At 42.8% G+C, this 19,753-nt stretch overlaps 1 protein-coding gene across 4 annotated transcripts in view; it reads right to left on the bottom strand.

The window, feature by feature from the left end:
* LOC127568408 (regulator of G-protein signaling 7) overlaps positions 1 to 19,753 on the bottom strand; it is a 365,436-nt gene that overhangs the window by 47,948 nt on the left and 297,735 nt on the right. For all 4 annotated transcript variants that reach the window (XM_052012099.1, XM_052012101.1, XM_052012100.1 and 1 more), the window contains 3 exons: positions 19,585 to 19,691; positions 12,567 to 12,618; positions 4,898 to 4,962 (listed from right to left, as the gene is read on the bottom strand). In XM_052012099.1, coding sequence (XP_051868059.1) covers positions 4,898 to 4,962; positions 12,567 to 12,618; positions 19,585 to 19,691 — 224 coding nt within the window. The remainder of the gene's footprint in view (positions 1 to 4,897; positions 4,963 to 12,566; positions 12,619 to 19,584; positions 19,692 to 19,753) is intronic.

The raw sequence follows: 19,753 nt of genomic DNA, 5'->3' as shown, positions 1-19,753 counted from the left end.
TCCGTTAATGGTGTTTAGTGGTAAATTCTTCCTCAATTAAATGTAGAACAGGGGATTGAGATTAGAAGATCAGGTGAGTATGAGTCAGGTACATTCTGTGTCCAATTCCTTCTACTCGTGGTTTGTTTTGGTGCTTAACTCCTCACGCCATGGCCTCACTCTGATGGAAACTGATGGAAGGAATCTTTGCCACAATTCCTCAGTTCCAGAATACCCACATTTTCCAAATAAATGCTGTAACTATGGGAACACGCATGGGTCCAAGCAACCCCTCTCTCTTTGTGGGATACATGGAATAGTCTTTGCTTCAGTTTAACTCAGGCCCCCTCCATCAAATCTTTTTCTCCAGCACATTGACAACTGTATTTGCACTGCATTCATACAGAACTCAAACACTCCATAATTTTTGTTGTCAGTTTCCAAACCTGCTTTCACTTTTACATGGTCCCTTCCCTTTCTGGATTTATCTATCTCTATCTCAGGGGACAGATTATTAACAAACATCCATTACAACCCTACAGACTCACACAGCTTTTTTGACTTCTTCCCACCCTCCCTCCTGTGAGGATTCCACTTTATTCTCCCAGTTCCTTCAAATCTGTCATATCTGCTGTGATGATCAGCAGATATGATCTCTGACAATTTCCTTCTGTAGGAAACTTGCCGTTAAGGTGGAAAGAGTGCAGAGGAGATTTACGAGGATGTTGCCGGGACTCGAGGGACTGAGTTATGGAGAGAGGTTGAGCAGGTTGGGAATTTTTTCATTGGAGTGTAGGAGAATGAGAGGTGATCTTATAAAGGTGTATAAAGTTATGAGGGGCGTAGATAGGGTGAATGCATACAGTCTTTTTTCCAGAGTTGGTGAATCAAGAACTAGAGGGCATAGGTCTAAGATGAGAGGGGAGAAATTTAATAGGAACCTGAGGAGCGACTTTTTCACCCAGAGAGTGGTCAGTATTTGGAATGAGCTGCCAGAGGAAGTAGTTGAGGCAGGTACATTAACAACATTTTAAAAGTACTTGGACAGGTACTTGGATAGGAATGGATTAGTAGTTGGGCCAAACATGGGCAAATGGGACTAATTTAGATGAGAATATTGGTAAGCATGGACCAGTTGGGCCGAAGGGCATGTTTCCATGCTGTATGGCTCTATGAGTCTTTTCATACAGGTACCTTTGAGATGTATTGCTTTATCCATAACCATGGTCATTGCTCCACTGTTGTTGACAGAGTCCTTGACTGTGTCTCATCTATTCCCTGCACCTCTGCTCTCACCCCCTCTCCTTCTGGCCAGAACAAGGTTAGGTTTTCTCTGGTCCTCACCTACTATCCCAACAGCCTCGACTTTCAACAGATCACCCTTCATAATTTCCACCACCTCCAGTAAGATTCCACCACCAGACACATCTTTCCCCACTTTCTCTTTCAGCATCCTGAGGGGCTGTTCCCTTCACAATTCCCTGATCTGCTCTTCCAACTCCACCAATCAATCCTCTTGCCATGGAACAAGTGCAGGAGATGCAATACCTGCAACTTTGCTTCATCCTTCCCCCATTCCAGGGATCCAAACAGTCCTTCTAACTGAAGCAGAGATCCAGGTGCACATTTTCTAATCTAGTGCATTCAGTGTTCACAATGTGGATTCTTCTACCTTGCAGAAATTAGGCTGTGTGAGTACTTTGTGGAGCACATCCATTCAGTCAACATAGAACCATAGAACCATAGAACCATACAGCACAAAACAGCCCCTTCGGCCCACCATGTTGTGCCGTCCATCAAACCACCCTCACACTACCTAACCCCTTCCTCCCGCATATCCCCCCATCCCACACTCCTCCATATGCCTATCCAACAAGCTCTTGAACCTGTCCAATGTATCTGCCTCCACCACCACCCCAGGCAGTGCATTCCATGCACCAACCACTCTCTGGGTGAAAAACCTCCCCCTGACATCTCCCCTGAACCTCCCACCCATAACCTTAAAGCCATGCCCTCTCGTCTTGAGCATTGGTGCCCTGGGAAGGAGGCGCTGGCTGTCTACTCTATCTATTCCTCTCAATATTTTATATACCTCTATCATGTCTCCTCTCATCCTCCTCCTTTCCAGTGAATAAAGCCCTAGCACCTTAAGCCTCTCCTCATATTCAATACTCTCTAATCCAGGCAGCATCCTGGTAAATCTCCTCTGCACCCTCTCCAACGCCTCCACATCCTTCCTATAATGAGGCGACCAGAACTGAACACAGTACTCTAAAGTGTGGCCTAACTAGAGTTTTGTAAAGCTGCATCATCACCTCGCGGCTCTTAAACTCAATCCCGCGACTAATGAAAGCCAACATCCCATTGGCTTTCTTAACTGCTCTTTCCACCTGTGAGGCAACTTTCAATGAACTGTGAATATGAACCCCCAGATCCCTCTGCTCCTCCACACTGCCAAGTACCTTGCCATTTACCCAGTACTCTGCTCTGGAGTTTGTCCTTCCAAAGTGTACCACCTCACACTTCTCCGGATTGAACTCCATTTGCCACCTGTCAGCCCAGCTCTGCATCCTATCAAGATCCCTCTGTAAGCTCCGACAGCCCTCCACACTATCCACAGCACCACCGATCTTAGTGTCGTCCGCAAACTTACTAACCCAGCCCTCCACCCCCTCATCTAAGTCATCTATAAATATCACAAAAAGTAGAGGTCCCAGAACCGATCCCTGCTGGACACCACTAGTCACTACCTTCCAATCTGAGGGCACTCCTTCCACTACAACCCTCTGCTTTCTACATGCAAGCCAATTCCTAATCCACACAGCCAAGCTTCCTTGGATCCCTTGGCCTCTGACCTTCTGAAGAAGCCTACCATGAGGAACATTATCAAACGCCTTACTAAAATCCATGTAAACCACATCCACCGCACTGCCCTCATCAATCTTCCTGGTCACCTCCTCAAAGAACTCTATCAGGCTTGTGAGGCAAGATCTTCCCTTCACAAAGCCATGTTGGCTATCCCTAATCAGTCCATGATTCTCTAGGTGTTCATAAATCCTATCCCTTAGAATCCTTTCTAACAGCTTACCCACCACAGACGTGACACTCACCGGTCTATAATTCCCTGGCCTATCCCTATTACCTTTTTTGAACAAGGGGACAACATTCGCAACCCTCCAATCCTCCGGCACCATCCCCGTGGACAATGAGGACTCAAAGATCCTTACCAGCGGTTCAACAATCTGCTCCCTAGCCTCTCGAAGCACCCTGGGGAAAATCCCGTCAGGCCCCGGAGATTTATCTGTCTTAATATTATTTAACAACTTCAACACATCCTCTCTCTTGATATCTACAACCTCGAGAACATTACCCCTACCAGCACTCCCTTCCGTGTCATCAAGACCCCTCTCCCTGGTGAATACCGAAGAGAAGTACTCATTGAGAACTTCTCCCACTTCCGCCGCCTCCAGGCAAATTCTCCCACCTTTGTCCTTAATCGGACCTACCTTTACCCTAGCCATCCTCCTACCCTTCACGTACTTGAAAAAGGCCTTGGGATTTTCCTTAACCCTACTAGCCAATGTCTTTTCATGTCCCCTTCTAGCCCTCCTCAGCCCTTTCTTAAGTTCCTTCCTCGCTACCCTATATTCCTCACTGGCCCTGTCTGAACCTTGCTGCTTATACCTCATGTACGCTACCTTCTTCTCCCTAACAAGTCGTTCCACCTCTCTCGTCACCTGCGGTTCCTTCACCCTGCCATTCCTTCTCTGCCTCACCGGGACATATTTATCCCTAACATCCTGCATAAGATCCCTGAACATCGACCACATCTCCATGGTACATTTTCCTTCAAAAAGGACATCCCAATTCACACTCCCAAGTTCTCTCCTTATAGCCTCATAGCTCGCCCTTCCCCAATTAAAAATCCTCTTGTCCTCTCTGCACCTGTCCCTGTCCATGACAATTTTAAAGGTTATGGAGCAATGGTCACTGTCCCCCAAATGCTCACCCACCAATAGATCCTTCACCTGTCCCGGTTCATTTCCTAAAACTAGATCTAACATGGCATTCCCTCTAGTCGGCCTGTCAACATACTGCATCAGGAATCCCTCCTGGACACATTTAACAAATTCCGTCCCATCTAAACCTTTGGCACTAAGCAGGTTCCAGTCTATATTTGGGAAGTTGAAGTCTCCCATTATAACAACCCTGTTATTTTTGCTTCTTGACCTTACCCATCGACACTTTAAATCTGCATCCCATTCCTGCTCTGACATATCCTGCATTGTTTCAACAAGGTACACAACATTAGCTTGAGGAACAGCATTTCAACAACTTAAAACTGACTTATTTCCTCACTTTTCCAGTTCTGAGGGAGGGTCTCTGACCTGAATGGTTACTTCTGTTTCATTTTCCACAGAGACTATCTGACCTGTTGAGTGTTTACAATGTTTTCTGTTTTTATTTCATCTCACACTTTGGGGCTTAGTATTCAAAGCAACTTCACAATTCCTTTCGCTAAATGGTTGTGACATTAATTGTTAATTGGGTCCTGCTCCCTGCTGGAAGTGTTTGACCATTATTTTGACATGTCCTGTGTCTGGGTGGCTATTTGCAACAGTTTCAGGCCTTTGTTTGTAGTTTCTTTAATCAAGTTATGGGATCCCAGATGAGAAACAATCCAAAATCAATTAGCCCATGACTAATTTAACATGCGCTTCATAATTTGAGTAGTTGTCAGTCTATTACACTTTATAATTCAAACGCAAAACTACTTTGAAGGGTGAGAGGCATTTTCTAAAAGCTGGTATTTTAAGTACCTAAAGATGATGATACTCATTAGGTGAGTCACTCAGTGCTTATCCAAATAGTTAGTAAATTCTGTCCTTCAAGATAAATGAATCAGACAAGTACTCACAGCTTCATAATCCGCCAACTCCAACCGGGCTTTATTTTGCATTGTTCGCTTGCAGAGATAAACCGCTGGGAAAAGAAGCAAAATAATTATTGCTGCCTTCAAAAAGCAAAGAACCAACAAGATCATGAGTTAAACATAGCAAACTGTCATGATCAGGTGTGGACAGCATTAAAGAGTAGTGGAAGCAAATTTAATGAAATTTCTTAGACGAGAATTATATCTGCATTTGAAAGAGAAGATTTGCAGAGCTGTGGGGAGAAGCAGAGTAATGGAAATACTTAGCAATTTCCAGTAGGGGCACAATGGTCTAAAATTGTTAAAAATGAACTTATCATTGCGTATTCTAAACTAGGCTGCAAAATCATTGCCGACCTTGTCTCACAGGAGTCAATTGGGTATATTTACAATTATCAAAGGGACTTTGCTAGAACCATGAACATCATAATTGTTTTCTTTGAGATTTCTCGCACTTAACTGCTTTGGCAGAAAATCTGAATTTGAGATAGATGGGTGATAGGGATTGCCACTGATTGACTGGTTAATGTAGCTGATCTGGGAAGGGAATTCCTGATGAAGCTGCCTTGTAGTGTTGGCTTTGCCACTTACTAGACTGTGTATTTCAAAGTCAGAAGTTTGTGAGTTTAGTCTCAGAATGGAGCAATGGAAAAAAATAGAATTATGGAAATATTGCAGATGCTTGGCCCATCAAACCCGTGCTGGTTGAAGAGTGATCCAGTTAGTCCCATTCCCTAGTTCTCTCTCCATATCTCCACATCCCTGCGAACTTTACCTCTTCCATTCCTATTGAAAGCAGGCACTGAATCTGCTTCCAGGACTTTCAAACAGTGAATCTCCAAGCTCATTAATATGCAGCCTGATAAGTTTTGCCACACATCAATCCCGGTACTTCTGTCAATCGCCTTAAATCACAAGAAACATGAGCAGGAGTAAAGCATTATCCCTTGAGACAGCTTTGTCATTCAAGAAGATCATGGTCAATCTTCTCCCTCAACACCATTTCCCCTGATTCCATTAATATCGAAAATTGATCTCATTTCAGAATGTATTCAATAGCCGACACTCCACAACCCTCAGGGTTCAAGAATTGCAAAGATTCATTGCCCTCCTCATTTCTCCTGAAATTTCTCCTCATTTCATTTCTAACTGGCCTCCCCTTTATTCTGAGACAATCAAAGACAATCAGGAAAGAGACATACAGCACGGAAACAGGCCCTTTGGCCCACCAAGTCCATGTCATCTATCAAATACCTAATTACACCAATCCTATTTCGTTCTTCTTACATTCATTCCTATCAACATTCCCCTAGATTCTACCGCATGCCTACACCAGGGGCAATTTACAACAGCCAATTCACCTATCCACCTGCACATCTTTGAGATGTGGAGGAAATCAGAGCACGTGGAGGAAACCCAGATGATTACAAGGAGAACATGCAAACTCTACACACATAGCATTGGGGGTCAGGATTGAACACAGGTCCTTGGAGCTGGGAGGCAGCAGCTGTACCAGCTGTGCCATCGTGCCACCCATCTCTCTGCACCTCAGCCACCATCCAATCATCAACTAACATTTTCCAAAGTAAATTATCTGGTAATTTGCCGGGTGCTGGACTTTGATGTGCACAGTCTGCCAACTGCATTTCCTTGGGTAATCTCCACTTCAACGGCAATAGATTGGTTGCGACGTTCACTAGGGGGTTTTACAAATTTGAGAAGTGGTTTCTCAAAAGCAGATTCTTTCTTTGTTTTGAGAAAAAGTGCAATGGAGCTTCAACGCTTGGGACAGTATGTTCTATAGCTGCTATGCATCTGCCAAATTGGCAACAGGATATAAAATTGACCTAATTTAAGCTGGCAATCATGCTGTAGCATCTGGAAATGACATACTGTATCGATAGTTGAAATGTGGCTGATTGAACTGGAGAGAATTCTCTAATTCAATAGGTATCTTGTTCTCTTGTAACTCCTCTTGTCATTGCATTTAACAACTGTTGTTTGCTGCAGAAGAATCAAGATAATGAGGTCAAACTATATCACTGGAGAATATCTTAACCCATAAAATTCACTGAGTTTTGGGCCAAGGCAAATGCTCATCAACACTACAACTGTGTCCCTGCTTTTGTGGCCTGGGCCAGCTCCAGGTTTTTGCTGTGGCTTCATTGTTGCTGGGTCAAGATCCTGGAACTCCCTAGACTCCTACACTGTGTGGGCACCTTCACCAGAAGGACTGCTGTGGTTCGAGAAGGTGACTTCCCAAAAACCTCCACTAGGGCAATGATTGTTGAACCCACCAATGATGCCCACATTCCATGAATGAATATAAAAAAAACATTTGTTTAATTATTGATAAGTGATCCAGCTCTGATATTTACAGTAATAACAACAAACTTCAATTTTTCAACCACATTTTGTATTGCAATTACTTTGCAATCTTGGCGAATTGTAAAACTTACTACTTCTCTCCCTCATCTAATGGCCTCCAGCCATGCCGTACACAAGGGTTGAAAAAGCACCTTTTTAAGTAGTCTATGGGATGTGGGAGGAAATTGGAGCACCTGGAGGAAACCCATGTGATCACAAGGAGAACATGCTGCAAAACAAGTCATTAAGTCATACAGCATGGAAAAGGGCCCATTGACCCACTGTATCTGCATCAATCATCACACAGCCATTCACACTAATCTCATACTAATCCCATTTTATTCTCTCTACATTCCTATCAACTCCCTCTCATAGTCTATCACTCATCTAGACACAAGGGGGAATTTACAGAAGCCAATTAACCTACCAACCCACACATGTGGGAAGAAACCAGAATGCCCAGAGGAAAACCACCCAGTCACAAGGAGGACGTACAAATTTGACACAGGCAGATTAGAACCTGGGTGCTCAGCGCTGTGAGGCAGCAGCTCTACCAGCTGTACCACTGTGCCACCCAAGTGGAGGGGAAGACACTGCATCACTTATTTCTCCCATCTGAATGGTGTCAACAGACTTCAGCTGAATCATAAAAGATTATTTGGATTCTGACTGGCTTGCACATACAGAAACACCTCAGCGTGCTTGAGAGTGCCCAGACTTCACAGCTCCAGGTCAGAAGAACAAGGCTTAAAGATGCCCAGTTAGGTGCAGCAGTGCAGTGCTAAAGACTGTACGTTCTCCCCGTTCCTCTGGGTGCTCCGGTTTCCTCCCACATTCCAAAGACGTACAGGTTAGGTGCTATGGGCACATTACGTTGGCGCCGGAAGCATGGCGACACTTGTGGGCTGCCCCCAGAGCACAAGATGCATTTCACTGTGTGTTTCGATGTGTATGTGACTAATAAAGATATCTTGTCTTATATTACAGCAAAAACACTGGCTCAGACAAGATGGATTCAATGGATCATTTTCAGTGTGTGCTTTCTAAGGAGGATGCAACTTCAAGAGTACGCAAATAAATACTTTACAAACAAATAAGTATTTTTTTAAGTAGTCATAATTTTAATGTAGAAAATGCAGCAATCAAAATATGCACATCAAGATCCCACAAACGGCAATGTAGTAAATGAAAGCATGAATGTTGGCCAAGGCACCTGCAGAATTCCCTTGCTCGTCATCAGATGGAGCCATGAGGCCTGTTAAGGCATCTGAAATGGACAAAGGGATGTCCGTTTAATGTCCAGCTATAGTATTGTGCATCAGTGTAAGTTTGGATTAGATGTCTCCATGACTAGCAGATGCAGAGATAAGAAAGTTAGGATAAATAAATCATCTTCTTTGTTTTTAACAGCACCAAGGTATATCCATTGGCTTGCAGCTATATCACCTTAATAGGCAAGCAAATGGCAGAGCTCTCAACTATGTCTGTATCATTTCCCACACTTCTCATCCCCTCTCCTCCCACCCAGAACGAGGAAAGGGATCCCTTTGTCCTCACTCTACACCCCATCAGCCTCCACATTTGATGTAATTTCTGCAAACTTTAAGGTGAGGCCGTCATCTCCCCATTGCCTTTCCCTTCCTTACCACCACAGCCTTCCCTAGCAGCATTCGGAAACAGCTGGTCCTTCTGCAGTGCTCAGCTTCACTCTTCCACCTCCACTAACATGCATTTTCTCCTCAATCCACCCTCCCATTCAACTGCCCTTTTACCTCATCCCTTCCTACCACCCAGGGACCTAAACTGCGTCTAAACTATGCTACTGTAAATTCCCCCTCGTGTATAGATGAGTGATAAAATATGAGAGGAAGCTGACAATTCCAGTTTAGGCCACTGTTCATAGTGTGTCCTCCTCTGCTCCTTTCAGTGCACAAGGGTGACCCTGAGTTTCCAGTGTCTGTACCTCAATTCTCTCTGCATCCCCACTCTGACCTCTCTGTCTTTGCACTTCTACATTGGTTCAATGAAGTAAAAACAGAAATGGCTGGAAACACTTAGCAGGTCAGGCAACACGTATGGAAAGAGAAACAGTTTACCTTTCAGGTCCAGGATTCCTCATAAGAACTTTCTATCGATGCTGCCTGACCTGCTGAGTGTTTACAGCATTTTCTGTTTTTATTTCAGATTTCCAGCATCTACAGTTTTTTCATGTTCTTTTCCAGGTTCAATGAAGCCCAATGTCAGCTGGAAGAACAGCATCCCATCTTCCAACCTCGCACAATATAGCCCTCAGGACTTAACACTGAATACAATTTCAGTTACTCAGCCTTTCCAGTTCATATAAGAACTGGTGAGTCCTAAGGAAAGGTCATCAACCTGAAACATTAACTCTGCTTTCCTCTCCTCATAGACGTTGCCCGATCTACAGAATATGTACAGCATTCTCTGTCTTGTTATTTCAGATTTCTGAAACATTAACTCTGCTTTCCTCTCCTCATAGACGTTGCCCGATCTACAGAATATGTACAGCATTCTCTGTCTTGTTATTTCAGATTTCTGGCATCTGTAGTTTATGTTCTGCATTTTGGCACTTCGCAGACCTTTAACAAAAGTTATGTTGTCGAGACAAGGGAGGAGTGAAATTACTGCATCTGACAAAGCTCGTTTGCACATGCTGGGCAGGTTTGCATGCAGGTCTAGGCAGTAATCTGAGGTTCTGATTTTTTTTATTGTAATCTCTAAATCTTATCACTTCCACTTTTGCAGCAGGTTTGAGGCATTCTTATCTTTTAATTTATGTTAGGAAATGTTAATTTTTATGTTTTAATCTTGTTATCTCTTGCAAAATGACAAGTTTTTGGGAATTATTATGTAACATTAGAAGACTGTGGCAGTGGGGGAATAGGCGTGAACATCTGTCAGAAACAAGGGAACTCATTTAAAAATGATCACACAGAAATATCCCCGCTATCTCTTGGAGAAAGAACATCATGGGGTACAAAGGAATCTACTTATGCTAATTTGGAGTATGAATAATTAATTTTGTTTATCACTCAAAACAGACTCAGGAATTTTCAATATTTGTGCACTAACAAATTAATCGAGGTAGGCTTGCGTTAAGACAAGTGCCAGAGGAAGAAAGGGCTGAAATACTAATAATTTGTTAGTTCAATATTTTTAATTGACAAACCATAATATTACCTAGGAAAAGCTTCAAGCTTTGTTTCTGGTATTGAACTGAATTTTGGAAACTCAAGAAGACGCAAAGCCTCTATTCTAATGATGATAAATGGTGGTGAACTTCTGCATGTGAATGTTTGCTGCATTTGGCCAGGAGAACCAAATTAGTGGTTCCCAAACTATGGTGTGTGTGCCGCTGGGATATGCAAGACAGCTCTGTGCCAGGTACATGGAAGATACCGTGAAATAGTGGCTTATATTTCATCATGGTGTGAGGACATAAATACCTACATCAATTCTTATACCAATGTTCTTTTACCAGTAAAGGGTCTTCTCAGTTCCCTTTGGACTTTACAGCTCAAGTTTTCTTCACTTCCTCCTGTTCTTCTTGTGCCCCACTCAAGGCAGTGGTAGGGACTAGGTGCTTGCCCCTCCACTGAACTACCTTGACCTGTAGCTCGATTCTTCCTGTATGATTAACTGCTCTAATACTGGGTTTCATCAGGAGCCAGAACAATGGAGCTGCCTGCATAGCAGTTTAGTTATTCTTTCATTTTTCTGTGATCCTGGCATCGCTGACAAGGCCAACCTTATTTGCCCATTGCTAATTACCCTTGAGAATGTGGTTGTGAATCACACATTATGTAACCTTACTGAATCACTGCAGTCCTTATGGTGAAAGCCCATCCACAGTGCTATGGAGTAACGAGATTCAGGATTTAGACCGAGTGATGATGAAGGAACAGCAATTAGTTCCAAATCAGGATGACAGGTAATCTGGAATACAACCCGCAGATGATGGCATTCCCATGTGTCTGCTGCCCTTGTCCTTCTTGTTTTGATGGTGGGGATCTTGATGCAAAAAAGAGATGGATCATCTGTTCAGCACTTCTGGTTGAATACATTAGCCTTGCTTGAGGTACTTACATGCTGGGCCCCACCGTTGTAAAGGAGGGGGATATTCTTGGAGCCGACATCACCTCTGCTGCTTAAATTGTCCACTGATTCTCACAACTAGAAGTGGCAGGACTGCAGAGCTTTGACTTGGTTGGTTGTGAGATTGCCTAGCTCTTGTCTACTGCACTTTTTCCTGTTTATCCCGCACATGGTCCTGTGTTTCAGCTTCACAGAGTTGGCAACTATCTTTTAGGTTGTTTAACAAATGAACTGGGCAACGGCAGGATGTTGGGTGAGGCAGTATGATTAATAAATATGGTTTGTCAATACTAATTTATTTTAAACTAGGCAACAGCCTTTGAATTGATAAACAGTTTTGGAAGGTGATCAGAGAAAATCTGGAGCAGGTTTAACAATCCATCAACAACATTTAATCAGTTTCAAAAATGCATTTAAGGGGTAAAACTGCACAGTGCATGCTGGTGGAACTACCCAGGCAACTGGTAAATTTAGAAAGGCTATGTCATTAACAACAAGTCAGGACCTCTGAATTGCCTTGATTGAATGTGGTTTGCTCATCATCACCTCCCTATGTGGTGATTAGTTTACTTCTACCGTGAGACATAAATTAAAAGCAATTTCATTGCTGCATAATTAAATGAGTCAAAACTGAGCTGTATACAACATCACAGTTCATCTGCAAGTTGAAACGAACACAGAAAATGTTGGAAACATTCAGGTCAGTTAACATCTGTGAAAGGAGAAACAGAGTAAGCCTTTGATCTGAAATGTTAATTCTGCTTCTCTTATCACAAATGCTGCCTGACTTGCTGAGTGTTTTCAGTATTTTCTGTTTTTTGTTTCAGATTTCCAACATCTACAGTTATTTTGATTTTCATTGAATGGATAAATAGATATTCTATTTTGGAAGGTAAGTTTGATTTTCATAAGCTACCTGGTTGTGAGCTATTGCTTTCTTTGGGGACCAGAATACTAAGACTGGTTATGGAATTTGAAAAGTGTCACACTAAATTCAAAATTAACTGAGATATTTCTCTATAAAAATGATCAATCATAAGATATTTGAATAAAATGCTCTAATCTCCACCACTGAAATGGAACCATTGACCTGTATGACATTTTCAAGTAGACCAGCTACTGTTACATCTCTTATGCATATATTAAGGAAATACCTTATACAAGGACTAACCATAGTCAGTATTTTCTGGCTCCCAACAGTTGGATGGCCAAAAGTATGGTGTCTGTAAAAGAACAAAATGGCATGGAGAGTACATTTGTAGATCATTGCTTTCCTTTGAAAAAATATCAATAAATGTTCATTTTCATTTTTGAGTAATTTAAGATTTAACAAAACCTCATAAAGCACAAACGGTAATAAAATATGATGCTTCATTGGAATTTCATCCATGTGCTGAGAGCAACAGGCTCAAAATTTATCTGGGCCTGTTTTGGGGGAGACACAATCAGGGCATGACCTGACAGTCCAAAGACTTCCTTAAAAATGCACCTGGCCTAATTTCAATGCTTTAGATCAACTGACCAAATGCGTCGGCCAGACTGCTGCATTACCTCCTCCCAGGTATTTTGCCACTTGGCTCTGCTTTCAGATTTTGAAGCTCTAGATCTTTTGGTGCCTTTCATGCCTGGTTGACAGGTATGGTGTTTGATGAAGCCAGTTCACTATGAAGTGTGAAAGGCTTCTGGATCTCTTTGTTTCCAGATACTATAATCCTCTCAAACAGTCCCTCAATCCAAGTGACCCATTCCAATCTTTACCCACAATATTAGATGCACACTCATGGCCCATAACTGCAGTTGGCAACAGAACCCATGCTTCTCCGTGGCCTTTTCCCTCTGCCTCAACAGAAGATGGCTGGAGCATTTCCTCTGCATATCTTGGACTATTACAGACTGACTTGCTGCAGAATCAATGTACATGACCATTGCTCCCTTCTCAATCATTAACTTGACCTGAAAGGTACTATCCTAATCATGATCCCATTGTGTGCTGTCAATATTGTTCCTCATTCCACCTTCTCATTATCCAATTCTGCCATGTGGGTCTGTTCCATACCAATGCTCCCTTGCAATATGAGGCAAATGGGGACTTCAGTCATGGTAGTTACTTCCCTTGGGGATTTGGACTCCTGCTATATGCACTTATAGCACCAGGCCATTTTAAATAGGCACTGTGAAGCTGGGTGTAACCCATGAAAAGCAGTTAGCTGAACCGGACCAGCCACATAAAGATCATGGCTATAAGAGCAGGTCCCTTCAGTGAGTGACTCACCTTCTGACACCCCAAAGCCTTTCCATTACTGAGAAGGCACAGGTAAGGAAAGTGATGGAGAACTCTCCATTTGCCTGGATGAGTGCAGCACCAACAACTCTCAAGAACCGCATAATGTGCACCATTTATAAAATGCATTGCAGTTATTTGCTGCTCTTTTATGGTTCCCAGAGTGCAGTTATCCCACTTCCCAGCACAGCATGCGGTTTGTCTCAGTATATTCTCCAACAACATCTCCCAAACCTGTGAATCCAATCACCATGAGGGACTAGGGCAACCAATGCAAGGCAACACCACCACCTGCAGGTTTTCCTCCAAGCTGAACGCCATCTTGACTTGGAAATATGTCCTTCATTATCACAGGATCTAAGTCCTGGAACTCCTAATGCAACAGCATAGGGAGGGTATATTCACCTGGAGAACTGTTCAACTAAATGCTAACCACTGCTTTTTCAAGGACAATTAGGGATGGGCAGTAAATGGTCTTGCCTGTGAATTCCAGATCCCAAAAATAATTTTAAAAAATTAAGCTGGATTAAATTTAAATGCCCCTTTCTGTTAACTTTCTGTCCTTTTTATTCTAACCGCCATCCACTTTTCATAAAATTCAAAATTAAGGTAGTTCTTGAAGATACACTATTGATTCATATCTGAAACGAAATGTATTCTAGACTGAGATTGGATCATGGAGTGCGACATGCTATCCTAAAGGTCCCTGGTAATCGCTGAGGCAAAATAGAACAGTTATCCCAGAATAGACAGTACATTCAGAACACCAGTCTGGGAGAGGCAATTGTAATGTTGGCTCGAAATGAAGGGAAGGAACTACAGATGGAGCAGAAAGTGAAGACTTTCACTGCCATAATGAGCGTGATGCCTACAGAGTGTTACTGATGAGCCATTCACTGACGACAGAACATTTAGCCATGTGACCAATTAAGAGCAGTTTTTAAAGTTTCTTAATGTGCTATGAAGTAGACAGAATGCAATTAGCAACATTTTAAGGAATTTTAAATTACAAAATACACTTTACATTATTGAGGGGGGCTATTTGACCTGTTACCCATTGCCTGTTAATTTGCTCTGACAATGGAAGATATGGCAGCAGTTGTTCTGTTGCCTGAAATTGGTCACCACTTGTCCCTGTGCCAGGTTTTTTTGGTTCCCATAGTGCAGTTGTCCTTGGGATCCCACTTCCCAGCACAGCATTGGGTTGTCTCAGTATATTCCGTCTGTTGGATACAGTGAAAGTTAAAGAAAAATCTGCAGATGCTGGAAATCTAAAACACTAATGGAAAATGACGAGAATGCTCAGCAGGTCAGGCGGTATCTGTGGGAAGAGAAACAGAGTCAATGTTTAAGGTGACAAAGGGTCTCCGACCTGAAGTGTTGACTCTGTTTCTCTTCCCACAGATGCTGCCTGACCTGCTGAGTATTTCCAGCATTTCCTGTTTTTGTGCAGGACTCACAGGATGGCTTTGGTTGCTGATGAGGACCTGTACCCCTCCCTCCCCCACCCCACCAGACTCACGAGCTGTCAAAACTATCAATGTATCCGGAGGTCTTGAAATGCTTGTGAATGTCATTAGGAACAGACCCAGGGTCAGCTTTCCCGGCCAACTGAGTGCACCAGTTCTGGAATCCAGAACTTCCATAGGGATACACAAGTAAAACCCCACATCAGAGCTGGCACTTAGTGGGGGGAGGGGGTCCCTGTGGTTTTATCAAAGGGAAACATTGTCCATTCTTAATTAGCAATTATTGACCTGAAACAGTAACTCTTTCTTTCTCTACAGATGCTGCCTGCCGTGCTGAGTACTTCCTGCATTTTCTCTGTTATCTTTTTTTTTAGATTTGGATGTGGCTAACTGATGAATGTTAAACCTAACTAAAATGGTCAGCAACAAAAGGGCTAGATTGTGAGGAAAGAACCGCATGTATGTACCCTGGAGAAGATTAAGGGGTAATTTAACTTAGACTTTCAAGATATTCGGAGGAAGTTATAGCATTTCGTTTCATTCATTCATTTTTAGCATCTGAGCATCAGTGGCAAAGCCAGCATTTATTGCCCATCCCTAGCTATCCCATGGCAAGTGGGGGGTAAGCCACTGCCTTGAACTGCACAAGTAAGGTAGTCCCACAGCGTAGAGTTCCAGGATTTAGACCCTGTGACAGTGAAGGAACAACAAAAAGAATGGTTGGAGTGCGACTCGGAAGGAAACCTGCAGATGGCGCCTGCTTCCCTTGTCCTTTCCAGGAGTTCCAGGACTTACAACCAGTGATGATGAACGGTCAGTGATATATTTCCACATGAGGATGGTGTACAACTTGCAGGTAATGGTTTTCCCATGCACCCAAAGGCTTTTTCCTTCTTGGTGTTGAGGTCATGGGTTGGACGAGCCTAGATGGGAACTACAGTGCAGTTTGTCGATAGTACACACTGCAATACTGGTGGTGGAGAGAAAGAACATATAGAATTGTGGATGAATCAAGTGGGCTGCTTTGTCCTGGATGGTGTTAAGCTCCTTGTGCTTTTTTGCACTCATCCAGGCGAGTGAAAAGACTTTGCTCCTTTGTGGTGTCAGGAGGTAACTTGATCACCACAGGATATCCAGCCTCTGACTGCTCTCACAGCTACAGTATTGATGTGGCTGGTCCAGTTGAGTGAACAGACAAAATTTTTCTTCCTAGCAATGAGAGATAGGCCATTCAAGAGAGAAATTGAGAAAATCTTCTTCATGGAAAAGATGGTTCAGCCATAACTCAATCACACTTAATTAATAATATTGAAGATGAGACTTTTTTAACAGCCAAGGGTATCAAGGGATATAGAGTTGAGGCAAGTAATTGTGTTAGGATTGAAATCAGCCATTGGATAGTATAAGTCTAGAGGGGCTGAATGGCCTACTTCTATTCTTATAATTACCAGATTCACTCAGCTACAGATCTTTAAATTCTGAGCCATAGTTTGCCAATTTGCAACCTCACTGCGAATTTAAGCACATCACTGGGACAGGAGTGTGCATACCTTTGGGCTTGGAGGGCCATTTTCAAATAAGATTTAGAAGGCAGCAAGCCAAAATTGTTGTTGACACTTCTGTATCCATGGCACATGAGTGCATGGAAGCCACTGAACCTTTCCTGTAAAGGCAAGTTGTGTGCAAATCCCATTTAGACATCACTGATACAAAGATCTACTTTGCAAGACTGGATTTCTACTTACCAAGACTGGATTTTCAGAAGGCCTTTGACAAGGTGCCGCACATGAGGCTGCTAAACAAGATAGGAGCCCATGGTATTACAGGAAAGGTACTAGCATGGATAGAAGATTGGCTGACTGACAGAAGGCAGAGAGTGGGAATAAAGGGGGCCTTTTCTGGTTGGCTGCCGGTGACTAGTGGTGTTCCGCAGGGGCTGGTGTTGAGTCCGCTACTTTTCACGTTATATGTTAATGATCTGGATGATGGCTTTGTGGCCAAATTTGTGGATGATATAAAGAAAGATGGAGGGGCAGGAAGTGTGAGGAGGCAGGGAGTCTGCAGAAGGATTTGGATAGGTTGGGAGAATGGGCAAAGAAGTGTCAGATGAAATACAGCATAGGGAAGTGTATGGTCATGCACTTTGGTAGAAGGAATAAAGGTATAGATTATTTTCTAAACGGGGAGAGAATTCAGAAATTGGAGGTGCAAAGAGACTTGGGAGTCCTAGTGCAGGATTCCCTAAAGGTTAACTTGCAGGTTGAGTCAGTAGTAAGGAAGGCAAATGCAATGTTCGCATTCATTTCGAGAGGACTAGAATATAAAATCAAGGATGTAATGCTGAGGCTTTATAAGGCATTGGTCAGACTACATTTGGTGTATTGTGAACAGCTTTGGGCCCCATATCTAAGGATGGATGTGCTGGCATTGGAGCGGGTCCAGAGGAGGTTTACAAGAATGATCCCAGGAATGAAAGGGTTAATGTATGAGGAGCATTTGATGGCTCTGGGCCTGTACTCACTGGAGTTTAGAAGGATGAGGGGAGATCTCATTGAAACATACTGAATATTGAAAGTCCTGGATAGAGTGGACGTGGAGAGGATGTTTCCAGTAGTGAGAGAGTCCAGGACTAGAGGGCACAGCCTCAGAAGAGAAGGACGTCCCTTTAGAACAGAGATGAGGAGGAATTTCTTTAGCCAGAGGGTGGAGAATCTATGGAATTCATTGTCACAGACGGCTGTGGAGCCAAGTCACTGGGTATATTTAAAGTGCAGGTTGATAGGTTCTTGATTAGTAAGCATGTCAAAGGTTACAGGGAGAAGGCAGGAGAATGGGGTTGAGAGGGAAAAATAAATCAACCATGATTGAATGGCGGAGCGGACTCGATGGGTCGAATGACCTTATTCATGGTCTTGTGGTCTAAGTTTTGAAAGCCTGTCGAAAGTGGTCAAAAATGATCTCCATCCATTATTAGAACTTTACAAGGTTAAAGGAGCAAAGAATTAAAATGGATCAAAGCTTTTTGTTCATTTACGGAATAGCTGCTGAGGCCAGTTTTTTTTTTGCCTATCCATTACTGCTCAGAGACAAGGTGGTGGTGAGCTACCTTCTTGAACCATTGAAATCCTTCTGGAGAAAGCATTTCCACAGTATGGCTGGGCCGAGAGTTCCAAGCATTAGACACAATGACGAAGGAACAACAAGGATTCTGATAGGTGTGTTACCATAAAATACAAACTGACAGATCAATTAATCTTATTCAAGATACCCTGCTATGCACAGTCATTGGTTATGCCCTATTTTGAATGCAATAAAGATAATCTAACCCTCCCTGTCATTCCTGACCTGCCTGTTTCAAATGATTGACCACACCATACCCTTCCACTGTAGACCCATTTGGTGGGACCACTTTCTCTTGATTTCATCCTTATCTATCAAGCCTTTGCTGGAGAATCACCTTCAATAGTGATTTTCTCATTGGTAGGAACAAAACATTGGTCTTTGGTTCCTCGTACAAACTCTTTTCTCTTGTCATCAGCTCTACTCACTTCCCTGACAACCGTCTGAAACTGAACCAGACTGTTCTTAACCTTTGTGTTATATTTGACCCCAAATTATGCTTTGAAAAGTGGATCTGAGGAAGTCAGATCAGCTATAATTCTATTGAACAGTGGAGCAGGCTTTGGGAGCTGAGTTACCTCCTCCTGTCCTTATTTCTTATAGTCTTATGGACTTCATACATGGCTGTTAATATAGACCATTTAATTCCTCCTCTGTGACTTCACCTACTCCACCGTAGTCACTGCTCATCTCCTGCTGAAACCCTCACCAACGTACTCTGTCTCTGGAACTGACTATTCCAAAGCATTCCTAGGTGACCCCCTCCCCTCCACTTCTACTCTGTTGCCCATCCAAGCCTCTGTTCACCAAGATTTTACCTCTGATCAGCCTGTACTTGCTGATGGACCCTGGTTTCCAGTTAAGTAACATTTCAATTTTACAATACCCTTCCTTCCTTTCAAATTACACAATGGTCTCAGTTCTCCATATCTCAATAATCTCCTCCAGTCCTAAACCCTCCAGGATATCTGTGGTCTAATTCTGTCTATCTGAACATCCCCAAATTTAATTGCTCCATCATTGACAACCATGCCTTCAGTTGCCAAAGCTTCGGAATCCACACTTTTACTATCTCTATCTTTCTGCTTCTCTTTCTTCCTTTGGGATGCTTTATCTAACTTTTTGGTCATCTGCCAAGATATTGAATGTGACTCTTCACGTGATAATATCCTGGGACACTTCTGTTATGTTGAAAGCGCTTAATCATTGCAAGTTGTCATTGTAATTAAAAGTGCAGCAAATTTAACAGAGATTATAAATCAAATAAAAGAAAAAAAGGCTCAGTTTTGCATTTCGACAATAACTTTGCATCAGCCCACCTGGAATCTGTAGAAAGTTCCATCATCTTTCAGCGTCAGTACATGGTCTGAGATTGGGAAGAAATAGCCATGAGCTGCCATCAGTGTTCCAAGGTGCAGTGCTTCCACTGTTCACAGAACAACATGAGAAGTATTGAGATTTTACCAAGATTAAATGTTCATTAAGGTA

The sequence above is a fragment of the Pristis pectinata genome, chromosome 3, assembly GCF_009764475.1.
Source record: "Pristis pectinata isolate sPriPec2 chromosome 3, sPriPec2.1.pri, whole genome shotgun sequence".
Taxonomy (NCBI): Eukaryota; Metazoa; Chordata; class Chondrichthyes; order Rhinopristiformes; family Pristidae; genus Pristis; species Pristis pectinata.
This window is presented reverse-complemented; position numbering and strand designations above follow the sequence as displayed.